This window comes from Zeus faber (genome assembly GCF_960531495.2).
Source record: "Zeus faber genome assembly, chromosome: 6".
NCBI lineage: Eukaryota > Metazoa > Chordata > Actinopteri > Zeiformes > Zeidae > Zeus > Zeus faber.
The window spans coordinates 9,591,776-9,611,916 of record NC_137201.1 but is presented as its reverse complement, the minus strand read 5'-3'; the positions used below and the strand labels follow the sequence as shown (position 1 = coordinate 9,611,916).

The 20,141-nt window shown below is 43.0% G+C and overlaps 1 protein-coding gene across 3 annotated transcripts in view; it reads left to right on the top strand.

Annotated features, from left to right (window-relative positions):
- nup93 (nucleoporin 93) overlaps positions 1-19,753 on the top strand; it is a 35,744-nt gene extending 15,991 nt beyond the window's left edge. For 2 of the 3 annotated variants that reach the window (XM_080002711.1, XM_080002712.1), the window contains exons 5-22: positions 1,743-1,871; positions 5,456-5,530; positions 6,799-6,891; positions 6,977-7,116; positions 7,737-7,869; positions 8,130-8,287; positions 9,971-10,136; positions 11,966-12,059; positions 13,685-13,876; positions 14,898-15,024; positions 15,997-16,069; positions 16,782-16,826; positions 16,949-17,065; positions 17,167-17,285; positions 17,790-17,907; positions 18,111-18,194; positions 18,696-18,824; positions 19,419-19,753. In XM_080002711.1, the coding sequence (XP_079858837.1) occupies positions 1,743-1,871; positions 5,456-5,530; positions 6,799-6,891; positions 6,977-7,116; positions 7,737-7,869; positions 8,130-8,287; positions 9,971-10,136; positions 11,966-12,059; positions 13,685-13,876; positions 14,898-15,024; positions 15,997-16,069; positions 16,782-16,826; positions 16,949-17,065; positions 17,167-17,285; positions 17,790-17,907; positions 18,111-18,194; positions 18,696-18,824; positions 19,419-19,529 (2,103 nt within the window). In that variant the 3' untranslated portion in view covers positions 19,530-19,753. The remainder of the gene's footprint in view (positions 1-1,742; positions 1,872-5,455; positions 5,531-6,798; positions 6,892-6,976; positions 7,117-7,736; positions 7,870-8,129; positions 8,288-9,970; positions 10,137-11,965; positions 12,060-13,684; positions 13,877-14,897; positions 15,025-15,996; positions 16,070-16,781; positions 16,827-16,948; positions 17,066-17,166; positions 17,286-17,789; positions 17,908-18,110; positions 18,195-18,695; positions 18,825-19,418) is intronic. The other variant, XM_080002713.1, reaches the window with a different exon arrangement.
- The last annotated feature ends 388 nt before the right edge of the window (positions 19,754-20,141 follow it).

Sequence of the window (20,141 nt, the reverse complement as noted above, 5' to 3'; positions counted from 1 at the left end):
GCCTACGAGGCCGCCTTGTTAATCTTCAGGGGATGGTTGTGAAACAGTTTCCCCCTGATTTGATGGTCTCTGCGACGCTGGGTTTAATTAGCTTGTGTTCCCATTATCTCCTCTTCTCTCTCTTTTGCTGCCCAACAGGGAAAGTAGTTTGGACCTCTGGAGGCGCGAGTGCAGGATCTGTTTTTTTTATTTTATTTTAATTTTATGTTAAAACTTAAAGGGCTGAGGATGATAAAGACTTGATATCAAGATGTTGCGTCTCTACCAGCGTGGCTTTGATATCGCCTGCTCGAGGCTTTTGATTTGATTCTACCTCCTTTTAAAATTGTGTGGTCACCGAAGGACATCGAATAGGTGGCTCTTGATATGGTCACTCTATTTAATTTGTGTTTTAGGATTGAAACGGGGAAATGTGTCCATTTTGTTATTATTTAAATTGCCAACCAGTTATAGATGGAGAATTTCCCTGTGATTCAAGTGGCTTTGTAGGAGTTCTTATGAATCAGCCCGGTCAAAGAATTTACTTTACACTTAATTTTAGATCGTGTCCAGGAAGGACGTATTAAAGTTACTAAGGCATTAACAAATTTAGTTCTCACTGTTAAGATTGTTATTCTGAGACTAAGTTGAGGGCTGCTATATATATATATATATACATATACACACACACACAAACACACACACACACACACACACACACACACACACACACACACACACACACACACACACACACACACACACACACATACACAGTATATATATATAGTATATATATATATATGAAATGAAACCCAGAAGGAATATCATCTACAAATGTATTGGTTGATTTTAGAGGCAATTCTCCGTTTTTGGGGGGAGTTTTCTTACATTCAGGCAGTCAAGAAGATCAGAGTGGGTTTTATTTCACCAGGTACCATTGGATTTTATTTTGGTTACGTTTGGTGCACGCCAATATAGACCATACCATTTGGGGGAAAGAAAAAAGAAAAAGCTTAACAGTCTGAAAAAATAATACAAATGAAATAAGAAAACAAATTAAAAAAAAAAAATTATATAATTACAAGGAACAAAGAAAATAGATACCAGTTTCATCCCTGTGCTTCTTGCTTACTGTGTTAGCGCAATGCATGGTCACAGAGGGAATCGCCTAGCCTAGCTGCTGTGTCACTTCATTACAATGATAAGACAAAACTATTCAATATGGTATTTAAAAAAAAAAATGTCTAGGAAACAAACGGCACTGTCTTGAAGCAACGAGCTTTCACAGAGCCAATCACTGCACGGTGTGTCCTGCGCATTAATTGGGGACAGCTTTCTTTCCCCATTTGGCTGGCGACACGTTTGTCTCCTCCTTTTGGGACAGCCTCCCCCCCAGGAAGGCAGCGGCTCTGGTCTGGTGCTGTCGTGCATTTCTCCCTGACCCGGAGATTGGCAGGGTTTAATTAGCTGATGTTCCCATTATCTCCCCCCAGAGTCTCTGCGGAGAGATAAAATAGACAGGCATCATCCCTGGGGGGGGATCCTGCTATGAATCTAGAGGTGTGTGCGTGTGTGTGTGTGTGTGTGTGGAAAATCAGGTGGTGTTTTACCACCTGAGAAGCCATCTCATGCCTGCTAAGCATATCAGGTCCGCCGGGTCCCTTGAGTGTTACAGTTTTCACACGGTTTCTTTCTCTGGTCCTCCTGCTCCGTCCCTCCCACCTCTACACCCGCTGTCCTCGCTTTTGTCCGACCACCAGACGTTCCTACTGGCCGAGGAGTACCATCGCGAGTCCATGCTGGTCCAGTGGGAGCAGGTCAAGCAGCGGGTGCTGAACACCTTGCTCGGCGCAGGAGAGGACGCTCTGGACTTCAGTCAGGATGTAGAGGTACGGTGCAACACACACACACACACACACACACACACACACACACACACACACACACACACACACACACACACACACACACACACACACACACACACACACACACAGCAGATGAAGCTTACTTGTGAAGTCCAAGTAAATATTTGCACAGCAATGGAAAATGAAACTCATTCCCGTCGATAAAGTTGCCAATTTTACTGTATTTTTGCTGTGTATTTTGTATATTTTCACCCTCCAGGATTTCATAGTTTAAATGGGGAAAAATTGCTTCGACATACGACTGTTTTAACATACGACCGTTCTTATCGAACAAATTACAGTCGTAAGTCGAGGTACGACTGTAGTATATTACTCAATGGAACGACGGGGCAGTCGAGGAAAAAAACGCCCAGTGGAGTCGGAAGGAGTAGGAGTAGATGGAGGGTTCCCGAAGAACGGCAAACATGACTGCGTGTAGAAAACGGGAGCTTCTCGACGCCAAGGGGCAAACGATGTGTTTATTGTTGTTCAACAACTAATGCTGCGTTCAGATGGTACACAGTAGACGGAAACGAGATAACGGCATTTTCTGAACGGCACCATTAGAGGAAAGGGAGCAGCGAGGGAGAGGTGCAACCGCAAAACGAAACAAGTGATATGTTGCTATTGTGTTGACTCCAATAAATAAAATATATATAATTATTTTTTCAGTTATTACATATAAGGATTTTGTCAATGTTTAGTAATCGTATGAGCCTCTCGTTGTTCATATTTGCACCGGACTTGATCTGCTACGTTATATCCGCCTCATTCCATCGCAGAGGACGGTAAAAAGTTAAGATATTTAACTCGTGCAAAGACGGGTCGTAAATATTCCTGTATGCGCGAACCAGCTCAGCGACTCTTGACTCAGTGTTATCCATTTTGAAATGAAATGAAATTAAATGAGGAGAAGCGCCTCTCGCACCAAGTCACAAAATCTCAGAGGTGCGTGGCATTGCGTATCGGGCTGCACCCTGAAAGTCGATGAGTCCAATAATCAGTCGGAAACCCGTCAGTCGACTGAAATTCAGCAGTGTTTTGGTTTTTTTTGTCCCCCAGTCACTGTGGATTACAATGACAGAATAAAACAAGTTTACAAAATGCACAGGGATAACATTTCAATGAGGAATTATAAATAAGGGGAATCATGAATATATTTTTATATGTTTGAATCATCCGGACACACGTACGCGAACACAGCTCTCCGTGTGTCTTGATCGCGGAGAGCCGTGCCCTGTTTCTCCAAATAAAAGAGCTAAGAACCGTGTGGGGACGGAGCTCGAAAGAATGGGGCTCTGTCGGGATGGGTATTATTCAGATTTTTATGGTACCACTGCTCTTAACGATACTGCTTATCGATCCGGTACTTTACCGGTACTCTTACCGGTTCTTTTTTTATTTTTCAGGAGAAATACTGAAACAAATCCAGAGTAGAATTAACACCGCTTTATTTTCTGCGCATTACACATGGAGAGGTGCGCAATCTGCGCTGGCCGTGCTATTGTGGCTCGCGCAGAGTGCATGTGAGAGCCAGGCAGAGGGAGCCGGCCTCGCCCTCATCGCGCTTATCTCTGACGATGGAGTGGGAGGGGGAGATGTTTCTTCTGATTATAGCGAAAATGCTTCTTCGACAAATGTCTTAATCTTATTGCAAGTTAGAAACGGGTTGTATAGCCTAAATTAATAGACAATCAATTTTCTTAATTTCTCCAATACCGTTAACAGTACCGGTAATGTTGGCGCTTATCGATACTATCGATCTTTCATTTTAGGCCTGGAGCCTGTGTAACACCAGGTTGGTCAGTACCCAACCCATTCCTTTGTCATGTGTTTGCTCCGTTTAAGAAACTCATGCGTTGTTAATGCCAGGAGCGGACAAGGAGCTTGATGTTGTGCCAATTGGGTTTTAATGGACTTGATATATAAAGGGCTTGTTATCAAGAAACGTGTGAACCATTGCCTCTTTCCTCAGTCATCAAAAATGGATGTGTTTCCGAAAAGGAAATGGCAGAAACGTCAGCATCAGGTTTTTAATAATGAAGCAAGTCTACTTTGGCCTCTCATAGGATTCTCCATTAGCTTTTAGATCACAGATGTTACTTTGGAAATATTTGTCTCTCTTGCGATTTAGTTTTTTTTTTGTTTTGTCTTTTTCCCCCAGTACACTTGTTTTAAACACTATATTTTTCCTTTTTCTACTTAAAATATTGTCTGAGGAAGATAACTGACTCAAAACATGTCTAATTCTGAATTAATTAATTGTTCAGTAACAGTGGTGCATATATTTTGGGTACATCTTTTGTCTTAAAATTCTAAGTCGACAAATTGTGAAACCAAAGCTTGGTCTGTTTTTGCAGTGCCAACAATATTCTCTATATATTTTTCTCCACTTATTTTATTTTTGACATCACAGGAGGGTACGCATTAAAAGCTTGTCAACAAATAGTTGGGCAAGGATAAGTAATTGGGCAAAATGTTATTTATTTATTCATTGATTTATATTTATTACCCGATGAGCTATATACATTTAATCATGCACTGATTCAGGAGTAATGAAGGATTAACTGTTTGGAAACATCAACACGTCATGAGTCTATCAATGTATTTCTAAAATGGACCATAGCCGACAATACTGTATAATATAGCTAATTTCATTGCTTGGTCACGATTTGCTTCTAAAGTCCAATAGTAGCGAAATATACGTAAAAAAAAAAGTTAATATAAACTAAAACTTTGTTCTATATTCATCTCCAACCAATCCAATGAAAAACCTTTCCCATCCTGCAGAAACCATTTGGACTTTTATTTTTTCCCCTAGTTACATGGCCGTCATTTTGGATAGCTCAAGTGTCCATGTTCTCTGCTGAATTAATTATTAATTAATAAGCAGCTGTTAAATTTTCCATGTCGGCCATGTTGACTGTTACTTGCCAACCGCCGGAAAATGGGCTACGCCAGAGCCTTCGGTCTGGAAAGAGCCACTTGGAAGGAGCTCTGGCCAGTCCAAATTCGGCAAAGAGACCTCAAGTAAACTCCCACTGACACTCGCTGGAGCCCACTAGAGATGCAGGCCCGCCGGTGTCCTCAACATGGTCAACTTTGATCACTAATGAAGATCTCTCCACCACTTCACCGACACACCCACCAAGTGTTTTTTCCCAGTTAAGCCGGCCACTTTTGTGCCCAGGGAAGTGTAGCACACCCAATATCTCTCCATATCTTTTCTTTTGTTTGAATTTATTTTCAGGTATCTCAGGTTTAATTATATTACATTTTCCGGCTAAAAGAGTTTCTAGATGAGTTTGCAAATTAAAATAGGTATATGTGTGTTGATTAGGTGGCAGGGTTAGGAATTGGCAGGGACCTTTCCCTTCAATATTAGTGGTATCGAACCGATAAATTTGATGTTGTTAAAGGTTCAAAGCTTTTTGAGTCATGCACAACACAATGGCAGAAGATGAGAACACTATTTGACCATTGTTTCAAATGTTTTATTTTTTTATACCAGAGATCTCACACTAGAGTCCTCTCTCAAGGCGGTAACACATGAATGTCTCTTGCAGCCCAGCTTTGTGAGTGAGGTGGAGGTTCCAGGAAGGAGTGCCTTGGACAGCGTGGAAGTTGCCTATGGGCGACAGGTGAGATGTTGAATAAAATTCCCTTATCCCATGGCTCTATCTGATAGGTCGATGGGGGCACCCAGCGGACCTCTATTTATGAATACTGACCACTGATCTGTTAATAATGGCCACTGCCACGGGCAACCACTTCTCTGCCTGGTTTCACCTTCCATGTTTCACAGTTTTAATTGATATTCCGCATCACCGTATTAGTTTATTTAGTAAGTAGCCAGTCATTATTGTGAAATGACCCCCTACAGGGCAATCAGGGTTATTTTGTGATAATGGCTGGCTGGCTGCACATTTTTCTTACATACTATATATTATGTGATTCAAGTTTTTCAGACTGTTTGACAGATATGTCATCTGACGGGCCCCTATGGAGCTGCAGAGAATGTAAAATCTGTCTTGTCTGTCTCCACGAGTTTCCCCTAAAGAAATCACTGGACAAAACAATGAAATTATCTCTCGCCCCAGGTGTCAGATATATTCTGGATTGCAGCCATCAACTTGGATAAGCAAAGTTTTTGCCTTGATATTGCCGAGATTGAGCGGTACCATGCCAGACACCGCATTATAGTGTTTTTGTCTATAGTTATTGAGTGTTTTTGTGCTGTGGCGGAAATTGGCACACAACACAATTTTAATTAAAAACCCAGTAACTGATTTAATTTAATTGTGGAGTTACACCTTCTGACTTCTTGGTCAATTTTTTTATTTATTAAGTGTTTATTTCCACGGCTAATCAGGCGTATCATGAAAAACCGCCTCCTCTCTGGTCCAATCGGCTCTGAAAAAAATAGGTCACAGCTGCAGATCAAATCCATTGATCGAACTCATTGGAGCAGGGCATTCTGGGTAATTTACCCCTCAGAGGTGCCACGGACGAGCGGTATCTCTCTCTGTCGCTCTATTCTGTCTTTAACCGTCTTCCTAGTCAATCTACCAGTCTTCTTTCCCTTTTTCTTTTAGCGTCTCGCTCCCTATCTTCCACCTTTCCAATGTGCTGCCGGTCTTCTCCTTTCCTCTCCCTGTCTCTCTTTTTTTTCTCTCCATCCTCTCATCTGTGACCATGTGTCGCCACATTGCCTGCGGTGTCATTTTCCTGGTGTTCGTCATCTTCTTTGAAGACCTCCTCAACGTTCTCGTCGTCTTCCTGCTGTTTTTCATCGTCAACCATTTCACCTTGCGATCATAGCCACGCACACCGGGGGGGCTGGGAGCACACACATCCCACTGCTGGACTTCTCGTCCTTTATTTCACCACGGTCTCTCTCAATGCTCAGATCTACATCTTCAACGAGAAGATAGTCAACGGCCGCATCCAGCCCAACTTGGGAGAACTGTGTGCCTCTGTGGCAGATAGCCTGGACGACAAGGTCAGTGTCCTGCTTCAGCATCAGTGGCGTCCAGCAGACCGGAAAGATCTCGGTGTGGCTTCACAACTGCCTCCCTCCTCTGCAGAACGTGTCCGACATGTGGCTGATGGTAAAGCAGATGACCGACGTGCTGCTGGTTCCAGCCAAAGACATCCTGAAGAGCCGCACATCGGTGAACATGCAAATGGCCTTCGTCCACCAGGCCCTCAGCTTCCTGGAGAACAGGTACCTGTATTGTTTTTCTTTAGACTTTAAGCTAGCCTGGTTATTCCAGTCTTTCTTGCAAGCTCTTTACAATCCCTATTAGATTAACAAAACCTGTGACGCTATCATCACACACCGTCCGACACAATATTTTCGTTCTTTTTTATTTTATTTTATTTTTTACTTTATTTGAAAACTTTAAATGACAAAAGTATGGATATTCAGATCCTATATTGATTTAGTATTTGAAATATCTGCAAAAGTTGCAATACACAGTCATATAGTTTGCCCTCAGAGATGATCTCGGGTATATCCACGAGCCAACGTTAGCTGGCAGCGTCTTTAGTCCGTAGTATTTCAGAGTTGTTGTGAACACCGATCTGCATGGCAGTGAGCCCAAGCTTTGAAGCCTCATGTAACTGGTCCTCCATGAGAGCGATTGGTGACGAAATAACAATGAAAATAGGATTCTTGTTCGGGAAGAATCCCTTTCGTCATCAACGGGACAAGCTGAGACCCGTGCCACGCGCCCCAGACCACGTGCTATATGCGCAAGGTCTAGCTCTTGCAAGGATAGCTGTTAGTAGAAAATGAGTCAGAACTTCCCATCTTCAACTTCAAGATGTCTTCCCCTCCGCCAGCTACAAGAACTACACCAAGGTGACTGTGTTTGGAAACCTCCACCAGGCCCAGCTTGGCGGGGTGCCGGGAACGTACCAACTCGTCCGCAGCTTCCTCAATATTAAACTGCCCGGACCCTTGCCCGGCATGCAGGTAACAAATACACACACACACACACACACACACACACACACACACACACACACACACACACACACACACACACACACACACACACACACACACACACACACACACACACACACACACACAACATTTTCAAGAGACAGAAATATGTTTCAATCACTTCTTCAACATGTTAAGTCGTATCCCGCTCCGATATTGGTCCATTATTTCAGGGAAAAACATTTTTGAGTCCTAATGTTCAGCATTCTGCCTATGTCGCGGGACAGGACGGCGAGGTGGAGGGCCACCCGGTGTGGGCCGTCGTCTACTACTGCCTGCGATGCGGGGACCTGAATGCGGCCATGCAGGTGGTGAACACGGTGCAGCATCAGCTGGGAGACTTCAAGACCTGGTTCCAAGAGTACATGAACAGCCCCGACAGACGGTAAGAGCGGCGGTGTTTTTCTGCCCCTCGTCACAGTCACATTCGCATCTCCACAGCAGAAGGGTTGTTTCAAGACACTCCCTCACCCCAAACCCCTCAGATAGGTCATATATACATAGAGCAGGGTTCTTACCAGGTCCTTGAGGTGCTTGACATGCTTGAATTTTGTCCTCAGAAATCAAAGTATTGGAATACCTTGAAAATAGTGCCCTTTTGAGCTGAAGTGCTTGGAAAGTCCTTGAAAAATGGAAAACCTGTGATATTCCCACAGTTTTGTTATTCAAACCGTTATAATTATCGTTTTAATAACTTTGAATAATAGATAATGAAAGTTCATATGCCCGGTTCAATAATACATGCGTCCCGTCTACCGCGCTTAATCTTGTCGGCGCTGGGTCCGCTCCGCGTCTCCGCCACGCACCCGTCCTTACTGTGGGGATAAACGAAAGCTAAATTACTTCCTCGTCCGGGATCGGACAAATCAGCAGAGCCCCTCAGTCTGTAGCTACGCAGCCCTATACACAGCAAGCTGTGATGCACTGTGTGTTCTGACACCTTTCTATCACAGCCACAGAGCAATAAAGTTCAATACAAGTTCATCCAGTTTGTTGCACGGTGAAATAATCTGATAACTGCAAAGTACGTTGGTGGAGACGCACAACACACCCGCGCATCTCCCTCTCCTCCAGCCTTTCACAGTGTGTACAAGTTAGAGTGCGCCTTTGACCAGAAAGTCCAGTAATTCCACTGATGTGGAGATGAAAGTGGGAAATAAACCCGACCATCATCGACGGAATGTCCTTTAGTGCAGAGGTTCCCAACCACTGGCTCTTGGACCGCACTGGGCTCGGGGCATTTACCAGCAGGCCGTGAGAATGTGGGTGAATTTTTCATGAGCAATCTGCTCCGCATCTACATCTAGAGTTTTTATTTGCTTTGTTTGGAGAGAAGATGGCTCTGATCGGGGTTGCCGAACCGTGCCCCCCCGCCCCCTACTAAATTTGAGCAAAAAATAAAAAGCATACAAATTAGAATGGGATGATAGATGAATATCTGCAGCCCTGATATATATTTGTATATTAGTTATTTCTCTTTTTAGTTTAAGTCCTTTTTTTTAGGTAAATCCATGAGAACACACCTAAAACTGTAAATTGAGCAGCGTAATTAATTTTATCACAATTATTCTATATAAATCATGCTTATTATCGACATTGATCAATATAAAAAACATTTTTGGCGTATCGTCCAGCCCTAGTCCTAACCACTGCATACCGGGAACACCCCACAAGACCTGCTGTTTTGGAGATGCTCTGACCCAGTCGTCTAGCCATTTCTAGCCGAAATTTGACCCTTGTCAAAGTTGATCAGATCCTTACGCTTGCCCATTTTCCCTGCTTCCAAGGCATCAACTTCAACAACTGACTGTTCACTTTCTGAAAAATATATCCCACCCCTTGACAGGTGCCATTGGAGCGAGATCATCAGTGTTATTCACTTTACACCTGTTAGTGTATGTATAAGTATATATATATAGATATACTAATATAAATAAGAGACAATGAGACTGCGATGATATTATATTTGAATGAATAAAGATCACCTTGAGAATTGATTATATTTGTTTTGCATCAAAAAAATTGTCCTTTAAAACGTCACATCTCATCTCTCGCGCCTCCTTTCCAGCCTCTCCCCGGCCTCTGAGAACAAGCTGCGCCTGCACTACCGCAGGGTGCTGCGGAACAGCGCAGACCCCTACAAGAGGGCTGTCTACTGCCTGATTGGCAAGTGCGACATCAGTGACAACCACGGGGAGGTGGCCGATAAGACCGAGGACTACCTCTGGCTCAAGGTTCGGAACAAATTTGACCCTCACTTTGAAATCGCAATTACCGCTTTTTAATGTTTTTTCTTTGTTCTGTCGAATTAAATAATGAATAATAATTTGTTTGTCTCTAAATAGCCAACTGTTTCACACTCCTAAATCTTAGGTCTACATGGTTTCATTACTATTAAGAGCTTTATACAGAAATAATGTTTTACGCATATTGCATGGACGTTTAAAGAATACTCAGCAGTAATTAACCTCTTTTTTTCTAATCAGGATAGGATGTTGGTTGGTGGAGGAAGCCTTGAAACAAAGCTTTATAAATACTGATTCAGCTCACACTAACTAGCTTTTATTTTTAGTTAAACCAGTGATTACAAAAGTGCTGAGTAGGGTTTGAGCAATATGGCAGAATTTATTATCATGTCATAAAAGTGACAGGATTTAGACATCTCTTATTCTAGATGGACACATAGACAGATAAGCCTATTTAAATAGTACATCTATCTTCTTAACACTTTTAAAGGGATTCCAGTAAATTAAACAATGAATCACTTCCAGTTCTCCTTGGAAGTGACTTATAAGTCATCTGGGGTTGGTCCCCTCCCTCGCCGCTAAAACTAGGACTGACCACCATCCAATTGGAACCGAGAACAGCATTTAACCTCCATATCAGCTTAGTCTGGATCACTGACACTAACCCTAACCACTGGCTTTCAAGGTCTGAGGCGCTCAGTCAGGAAGCGAATGGGCGAATCAAGTTGGAAATAATTTATCCCAGACAATTTTTTCTATTTCATTTATGTCTTGTTCTACCAGTAGGCTGGGTATCCTGTGAAATCAGACAAAATCGGAACTATTATCAAAAAAATATATACAAAAAAATATACATTATTAAAAAAAGGGGCAAATCTTCCACCTTGGCATTGGGCTTAAGTTATTTATTTCTTGTTCTACCAGTAGGCTGGGTATCATGAGAAATCAGACCGAAGCCTGCCAGTGATGGTAACTATAGTAACAGCTTGACAAGATGCGCTTAGTTCAGTTTGTCGTTTGCTAAGCGATAGTTATACATACACACATACACATACATACATAAATACAAAGTCTCGGAGGTATCCCACAAAAGATCTGTTAGTCCCAAAGACATTTTCTATTGTCCCTGGGACAACGGGACGCCGTCAGTCTTGTGCCCTGCCCGTAACACATATAATGTAAACGTAAAGCGGGATTTGATTTGAGTGAGAATGCATCTTAACACGCTCCTCAATATTTGTTCAAACTTAAACAAATAAAATGATCAGCAACGAATGAGTCAAATTAAATGTCAGTTACAATATGAGTCGTCAAATTTGAGTCTGCCAAGTCAGCACATTGAGCTATTTCAAGATGTGTCTCTGGGGTCAGATAACCTCTGATGGGGATTTAGCATCTTTTTGCATCTCATCGACTAATAATTGAATCTAATAATCCAAACGATGATTGAGGAACAATTTAAATGCGTAGTCTCAGCCCCACTGCAGTTGTGTGTTGCTGGTGCTGTTCTGCAATCTACTCCTCATTAGTGCAGGTGTGCGTTAGCTGCCTCCCTAATGGCGGGGGAGATAATTAAAACGTTTATCTGGAAACTAAGTGCTTTGAAAATGCCGCCATAGCCATGAAGAAGGCGCCACCTTGTCCTTTTGTCTTTTCCCTTTGCTCGCTCATCGTGTGTGTGTGTGTGTGTGTGTGTGTGTGTGTGTGTGTGTGTGTGTGTGTGTGTGTGTGTGTGTGTGTGTGTGTGTGTGTCTGTGTGTCTGTGTGTCTGTGTTTGTGTGAATGTGTGTGCGCGCGCCTCTCTCTTTTCCCCGCAGTTAAACCAGGTGTGTTTTGACGACGACGGCAGCATCTCTCCCCAGGACCGACTGACGCTGCCGCAGCTCCAGAAGCAGCTGCTGGAGGACTATGGTACAGAGGAAGGCATCTTTCACAAATAAGCAAAAAAGGAAGAAGGAAAAAAAAAAACAAGCACCCTGATGGACACACACTCTTCTTTGTGTGAAGCTGTTTGTGTGTTTTTGGCTTGTTTAGGCTTTCTCTCAAACAGATTTTGCAGAAGCGCTTGTTTGTCCCCCTCGGGCGCTGCTGCTCTGCCCAGATAAGACTAAACACTCGCTCTCTCGCTCTCTCTATCTCTCTCTCTCTCTCTCTCTCTCTCAATCAATCCACCATCTCACTCGTTCCCTTTTTCCTTAGTTCATTCTTTTGTTTGTTCCTTTTTTCTTTCGTTCGTTCAGGCCTTTTTTCTTTTCTTTCTTTCTTTTCGTTTGTTCGTTCTTTTCTATTTTCCATTCCGATTTTTTCTTTTTTTTCTTTCTCGCCTCCATTCATTCTTCCTTCGTATTTCAAGATTTTTTTATTTGTCACATACATATACATACTTCCATACATATATGCAGTGAAATGTAATATTTTCCACCTGCCAGGAAGTAAAGCTCGCTCTGTCGCTCTGTTGCTCTCTCTCTCATTGTCTGTCTCCTGCATCATGACTCGTCAGTTCTACATCCATTTGTTCCTTACCCGTTCCTCTTTTTCTCCTTCTTTATTTTTACTTCTTGCCGTATGTTCTTTTTTTTCTTTTTCTTTCCGTGCACTCTTATTTTCCCACCACACGTCTTATCTTTGTTCGTCTTTTTCTTTCACTTCATCCCGCTCTCCGTCTCTGTCTCTGTCTCTCTCTCTCGCTCTTTCTCGCTCTCTCTCGTTCTCTCTCTCTTTTAAACTAAAGAGCTGGTGCTTAGAGATAAGGCAGTGAAACGGCTGACACGGTCGAGCCTTTTACTGTTCCTGACTGGGAGAGAAAGTTTTTAGCCGGCGAGAGGGATTAAGAGTTTTAATTAAAAAGTCAACTTGATGACTAAGTACCTGCACTCCAAAGAAAATGTACCCCCGCGCTCTCGCTCTCGCTCTCTCTCTCTCTCTCTCTCTCTCTCTCTCTCTCTCTCTCTCTCTCTCTCTCTCTCTCTCGGATTTGCAGTCATTTTGAGTGTATTCCCTGCCTAATTCCCTGTGTTAAACAGGGGAAAGTGACTTGATTGAAAAATTGACGAAACATATTATCAAAGTTGAAAAAATCATGTGTTTTTTGTTTCTGGAGTAGGGAATGCACAATAAAAATAAACCTAAATATAAACCTATGGTATAACCTATACGTATAGGTTAAGTTAAGACGTATAGACAATACGTCTGACTAATAGTTGTGTGACTAATAGTGTAATCCAATAAGATAAGGTAAATATATAAGATGAGATAAGAAATAAGGCATTGTAGCAGCTCAGTGGGGAAGATGAAGTACAGAGTGAGAGGGAAAATTTGCACTTCACTTCACAATATATACATTCAGAAAATTAAAATAAGTAATAAATGACTCAAAAAAATTAAATATGTAATGAACAGTTGAAGAGTGTACAGTGTAATGATTTTCTGCAAAATGGAAATAGTTTATATCAGGGCCATTGTTCACACTCAATTTATATAGATTAAACATCGCCGTTTTTTTGTTTTGTTTCTTTCCTCCCGCCTCCAACCAATAGGGGAGTCCCACTTCTCGGCGAGCCAGCAGCCCTTCCTCTACTTCCAGGTGCTGTTCCTGACAGCGCAGTTCGAGGCGGCACTGGCCTTCCTGTTCCGTGTGGAGCGCCTGCGGAGCCACGCTGTTCACGTGGCACTAGTCCTGTACGAGCTGCCGCTGCTGCTCAGGTCGTCCGGCCAGAGTGCCCAGCTGTGTGAGTGCCTCCACCGCTGCCCCGCGCTCTCGAACCACACCCTCCTGGAGTTAAAACGAGAGGGTTAAGCCCCTTTCACTCATGCGTTATTTCCCAAAAATCTTCTGCAATCGTTCCTGCATGGGGTCCTGTATGAATGGGAGCAGGGATCGATATTCCAGGAAATCTGTTCCGGCAATTTCCCACCTCAAGACAGAGTAACCTTTCCGGAAAAATGCCGATGCGACTGTGTTGTGAATGTAAGCAGTGACATTGCCGGAACAAGGGCTTAAAGTAGGGGTGGAGCCGAAAACGGTAGCTGCAAATCACAAATAGTTGGTTTAAATGAATATGTATTTTGTACAAATATCTTAAAAATGATTTGTTTTCATGAAGGAAAGCCTTCGGATCGGCTGCAAATACAAGAAACTAAAACACTTCCGGTCTCTATGGAGACAGGTATTTTTATTCTTTTTCGAATTAAGAATGCCACTCAGACCCTAGACGTGTCTTAGAGTTAGTGGTGCGGTGCTGGGACGTCAGCCACAGGCGCTTCGCTTGCTTGCCAGCTGCACCGGACCGATCACACTGATTTAATAACATTGAGATGAGGTTATTGCGCCGGGCACACCTCCACCTGGTCCGTCAGGCGTTTATTTACTCATTTATATATTTATTGCGTCATACAATTATTTCGGATCTTATTTCATTGGTATATTTCTTTTTATTGGCGTGATACGTCCACATACATCCATGTGCGCGCAGTGCACTGCTGCTCCGTCTGTTGCTCTCCGGCTCTGGGGGTGCACAGTGGGACCACACCGGGTGACTTCTGCTGGACTGTCCCTTGCCCATCTATTCTGGCATTATCATGGCATGTGTGAAAAGGCGCAAGACAGAAATTTTCCTGAATGTAGCTGCATGTGTGAATAGTGAAACTCACTAGCGGTGCCGGAAAGGTAATTTACCGGCAACTATGTGTGAAAGGGGCTTTAGAGAGGGTTAATGTTTGTTTATTTGTTTGTTTGATTGCTCCCCGCAGTGAGTCAGGAGGCCGGGGACCCCCCCATGGTGCGCCGCCTCAACTTCATCCGTCTGCTCATGCTCTACACCCGCAAGTTCGAGTCCACCGACCCGCGGGAGGCACTGCAGTACTTCTACTTTCTGCGGTCAGTAATGGCGAAAAACAAGGAATTCACTTAGACATTTTGTTTGCCCCCCTCTCTCTCTCTCGCTCTCTCTCAATCTTAGACTCTCACTCTCATTCTTACACTCTCTCTCACTCTTACTATCCCATTCTTACTCTCTCTTACTCTTTCACCACCTCTCACTCACTCTTACCTACTGTTACTTAACACACCAGCGACGAGGCTCAAGGCATTCCATTCCGGAAAGAAGTTTCCACTATTCGGGCGCCTGGTGTGGTGTTACCAGCTGTGCTGCCGTAATCATCCTGCTTCCTTTGTTTTGCTGCTCTATTATTTTCCAAGCTTCATACACAGGACATGGAAATAACTGTACTGTCACTCACAAATCTTCGTTCACACTAAGTTCTAGTGACATTGTGAGTGGCGATTTTTCTGAAATGTGTTATAATGATCCAATATTTACATATTATAAGATCTTCCAACGGATTAAAACATTTTGCATGATTATTTGCGAAGATATAGGCTTCTTTTCCCGCACCGGCAGCCATGTTCCATTTCCACTGCCTCAGTTCGCAAAACATTCTGGGAATTTTCTTCTACCGCACTCCGTTTGGGGTCTCCATCTGAAAACGCTCCTTTTTGAGGGTTACATGACCACTACCCCACGATCCACAAAAGACACGAGAGGGGAGGTCTTGGTAGGGCCAAGGGGGCAATTGGGGTTTGCCCTCACTTTTACACACTGTTACACACTGTTACTTTCTCTTTTTTTCCTCCATCTCTCACGTACTCTTGCTTCAATTCTCTCTCTTACTCTCTCACGGAGCTTCTCTTACTCTCACGCTCACTGCATGCCACTCAATCACTCTGACAATATCAGACTCTCACTCTTACTCTGTTACTTACTCTTACCTACTCCCTCACTCTTACTCACTCTTTCACTCACTCACTCTTTCTCCCTCTCCCTCTTACACTCTCGCTCTCTCCCTCCAGCAATGAGAAGGACAGCCAGGGTGAGAGCATGTTCATGCGTTGCGTCAGTGAACTTGTCATCGAGAGTCGAGAGGTGGGTTACCTCGACTTCCTGTGCACAGACACACACACACACACACACAAACTGTACATTACATTCAGTCGGATGCTACAGAACACACACTTGTTAAAACAATCACAAGCATCCTTAAAAATGTCAGCAGTTAAAACTTTAAACTCAAAATCGTCTAGAGGAATGAACGACTCTGATCTCAAGAGTTGAGTTCGGTGTTGGTACAAGGAAGTTGAGCTGAGCTCTGATGTCATTTGATTGGCCATGATTATCAGTATTGAATTCCATTGAAGTCTAGTCTAGTTCACTGTACTTAGCTTGATATGATAACAAACATGGTTCGTTAGGCGATAGATGTTCAGTGCATCTGGAGCCAGAGAAATTAAACGGCCTCTTTAATAGATCAACCAACAAATTTTCATCGAATTTTCTCTTTGTAGAAAGCTGCAAGTGATGTCTGACACGCTTATCAGCTACCTCACAGAAGCCTTGATACGAAAGCCTGTTCCCATGCCGCGGCCGAGCTGATTACATCAGTGTGTGCAGCCATTAAAGAAACACTTTTTTATTAAAAAAAAGATTTGTTTGGTTGTACTTTAAGATCTCAAGCATATATTAGTCCTTCAAATAATAATCTCCAAAGAGAAATTCTGTCTTGAGGGAGCCTTGATTTTCTGTTGTTTTACAGTGGATCGCTCTCTCTCGCTCTCTCTCTCTCGCTCTCTCTCTCTAGTTTGAGATGCTGTTGGGCCGGCTGGAGAAGGACGGCAGTAGAAAGGTAGAACGCTCCAGCTCCACCTATCGTCCTCTTCGCTGTTCATCACCAGCTCTGCCTTTCCTTTCCTCTTTTTTGTTGACATACCGTTGGTTGTTGATCCAGTCGTTCTCTCTCCTCTCCAGCCTGGAGTGATAGACAAGTTTGCCGGCGACACCCAGGCCATCATCAGCAAAGTGGCATTGGAGGCGGAGAACAAGGGCTTGTTTGAGGAGGCCGTCAAACTCCACGAGCTGGCCAAGGTGAAATCCTTCTTCAATCCAGGTGGATTCCTACGGAGCTGTCGTCTTTTGTTGATGTTTGAGTTCTCTGTCTCTCTCTCTCTCTTTCTCTCTCTCCACAGAACCCAGATAAGGTGCTGGAGTTGATGAACAGGTTGATGAGTCCGGTCGTCGCGCAGGTCAGCGCTCCTCAGTCCAACAAGGAGAGGTTAAAAAACACCGCCCTGGCCATCGGCGAGAGGTACATATGACACACACACACACACACACACACACATGTAATGCACACACAGTGCACTGTCCAGGCGTTGGTCAATCTGTTTTCAGAAGCCAGCTAAAGCAACTTAATTTTTGCAGTTTGCTTAAAAATATTTAACATATATAATAAGTCCCCCCTGCATCCACATTTTTTTCATGATTGTTGCAATCAAAAAGGCTTATTTTGCAGCAACCTTTCTCAAAACTTGGGATGCAATTTGCATAAATTAGTTTTTTTTTTTTTTTATGTCATATGTCCCTATGACAAAACGCATTCTGCATATCCGTCAATTTTTCTAAATTACAAGCCCTCACTGGTTGGTTGGTTGAATTTGCATGAATTATTGCAATTGCAAAATAGCAATTCCCCGGATGGTTCTGATTTCCAGTCCTAACAACTACTGTTGGTGAGAACCAGCCCCTTGGTGGTTTTACTGTGATCTCGTCCACAGGTTGGACATTGACCTCACCTTTTTCCTCTCTCCAGGTATCGCTCTCAGGGCGTCGCCGGGGAAAAGTCTGTGGACAGCACCTTCTACCTTCTGCTGGACCTAATGACCTTCTTCGACGAGTACCACGCGGGGCACATCGACCGAGCCTACGACGTGAGTGCGGCTAGCTGACATGGGTCGGTTTTGGGTGCCGAGGAAAAACTCTTCCGGGATCCCTAACATATAAGTGCCACTGGTTTGATTGATGGTCAAAGGGAATAAGTGTAAGTAAATACCTCTCTTTTGATATTTGACCTGTTTCTAACACTTGTCTCTCTTCACTTCCCTCTCTTCTTTCTTCACGCTGCTCCGCTCAGGTCATGGTTCATTTGAAGCTCCTTCCTCTCAGCCAGGACAGCGTGGAGGAGAGAGTCATGGCCTTCAGGAACTTCAGTGATGAGGTGATGCCACTCCCAAACTCTTTGCAATATTTTACTTTGCGCTAATATGTTCCCTGTTCCCGGTTAAGCTGCATATTTCCTTTGACCGCCTGTTCAAATAATGTGAAATGCCTTTTTGTTTTATTTATTTTTATTGGTAAGTGGCAACGCAACATGGAGACTCAATCCACAGGCCCAGGGGCCACATCCGGCCTGTGAGCTAATTTAATGCGGCCGGCTACATGTTTACAATTACAATGTTTACAATTACAGTAAATAATTTATTTTAAATTAATTAAATCAAAAACAAAAGTAATAAGTAATGAATCCACACAATTTTACTTCAATACTTAATGAAATGAAATGAAATGAAATGAAATATCACATCTTCACATGTGCAAGGAGAGTCTCATATGCAGACTCAAAATACTCCTATATACTAATAATACAATACTTATTTAGTAGCTTTCCCATTCCCATTAGCCAACGACTCAAATCCCCCTCCCCCCCTTCTTTCCACAGGTCCGTCACAACCTGTCGGAGGTGCTGCTGGCCACCATGAACATCCTGTTCACACAATACAAGCGCCTGAAGGGGGCGCCAGCGGGCACGTTGGGCCGGCCGCAGAGGAGCCTGGAGGATGGAGACATGGTGAGGGCACAGATGCCGGAAACGCCCGAGGATTCGTTTGTGTTCTTTGTTTTTTGTCAACAAGATGATATACTTTAGATTTAGATCCATCGTTTTTGGATTTAACCGGGGTTTTTGCTAGGTCCTTAGGGTAGGTTGCTTGAATTTTGAAATTTAAGTACCGGGTTTCTCCCTGTTTTTGTCATTCAAATCATAACATAATAGAACATTTTCAGAATCGCTATCACGACATACGTAGATGATGCCAGGGAAATGTTAATTTAATCCAGTATGGTTGGAAATAGACACTTCTAATAGTAGATGGCAATGACATTAATTATAGATATATAATAGACATACTAATATAAATAACAGACAATGAGGCTAAGATTATATTATATTTTAATTCATAAAGATCACATTGAAAATTGGTTATATTTGTTTTGCGTGAAGTCCTTTAAAATTGATAAAGAATTGTGCTTAAAAAAGTACTTAAGTCCTTGAATTAAAATGTGTTATGCCAGAACGAACCCTGTTTAACGTCAGTAAGAGTCAGGATGTAATGGCCCTGTTTAACATTTTCCTTCCTACTTGTGTTCACAACAACAACAACAGCAGCTGCGCAGCCAAGCCAGAGCCCTCATCACCTTTGCTGGGATGATCCCCTACAGAATGTCCGGGGACACCAATGCAAGACTGGTGCAGATGGAAGTACTGATGAACTGAGACCACACACACACACACACACACACACACACACACACACACACACACACACACACACACACACACACACAAACTCCCTTTCTTATCAACCTTGTTTGATTGTAAAGTACGAAACCTTCTGTTTCCACAAACACACACCTACTTTTAGCACTAGTCTAAGCTTTGATTATCTGTCTCGCCATTGTCCTTCTCTGTTCCATTTTTTGTTGTTCCATGTTCTTTTTGTTTTGCATCATTTTCAAATAAAATATCAATTTTAATTTTCCTGTTTCACAATGAATCCCTACTTTTTGTTTTATTGTGTTTGATTATTATGTTTTTATCGTCTCATTTATGTGTTTTTTCCACCCCGCACACAATCTTAGTTCATGCGAGTCTGAAGGTCGATTTTTGTCCTTCCATGAAGTGTAAGCCTCTTACTGAAGGTTGAAGTTTTCCACGAGCCGTTAAATAAGCTGTGTGACCACTCACTCTGCCTGATCAAGCTTCCAATGCCTGTAGATTGACTAGTGGCTCTGGGTGAATATTTGTCTCTACTTTAGCCTTCATGTGGAATGGTGTGAGGTCTTTCAGAACAAGACACTTGTTGACCTTTTTCCAACCCTGCTTCTG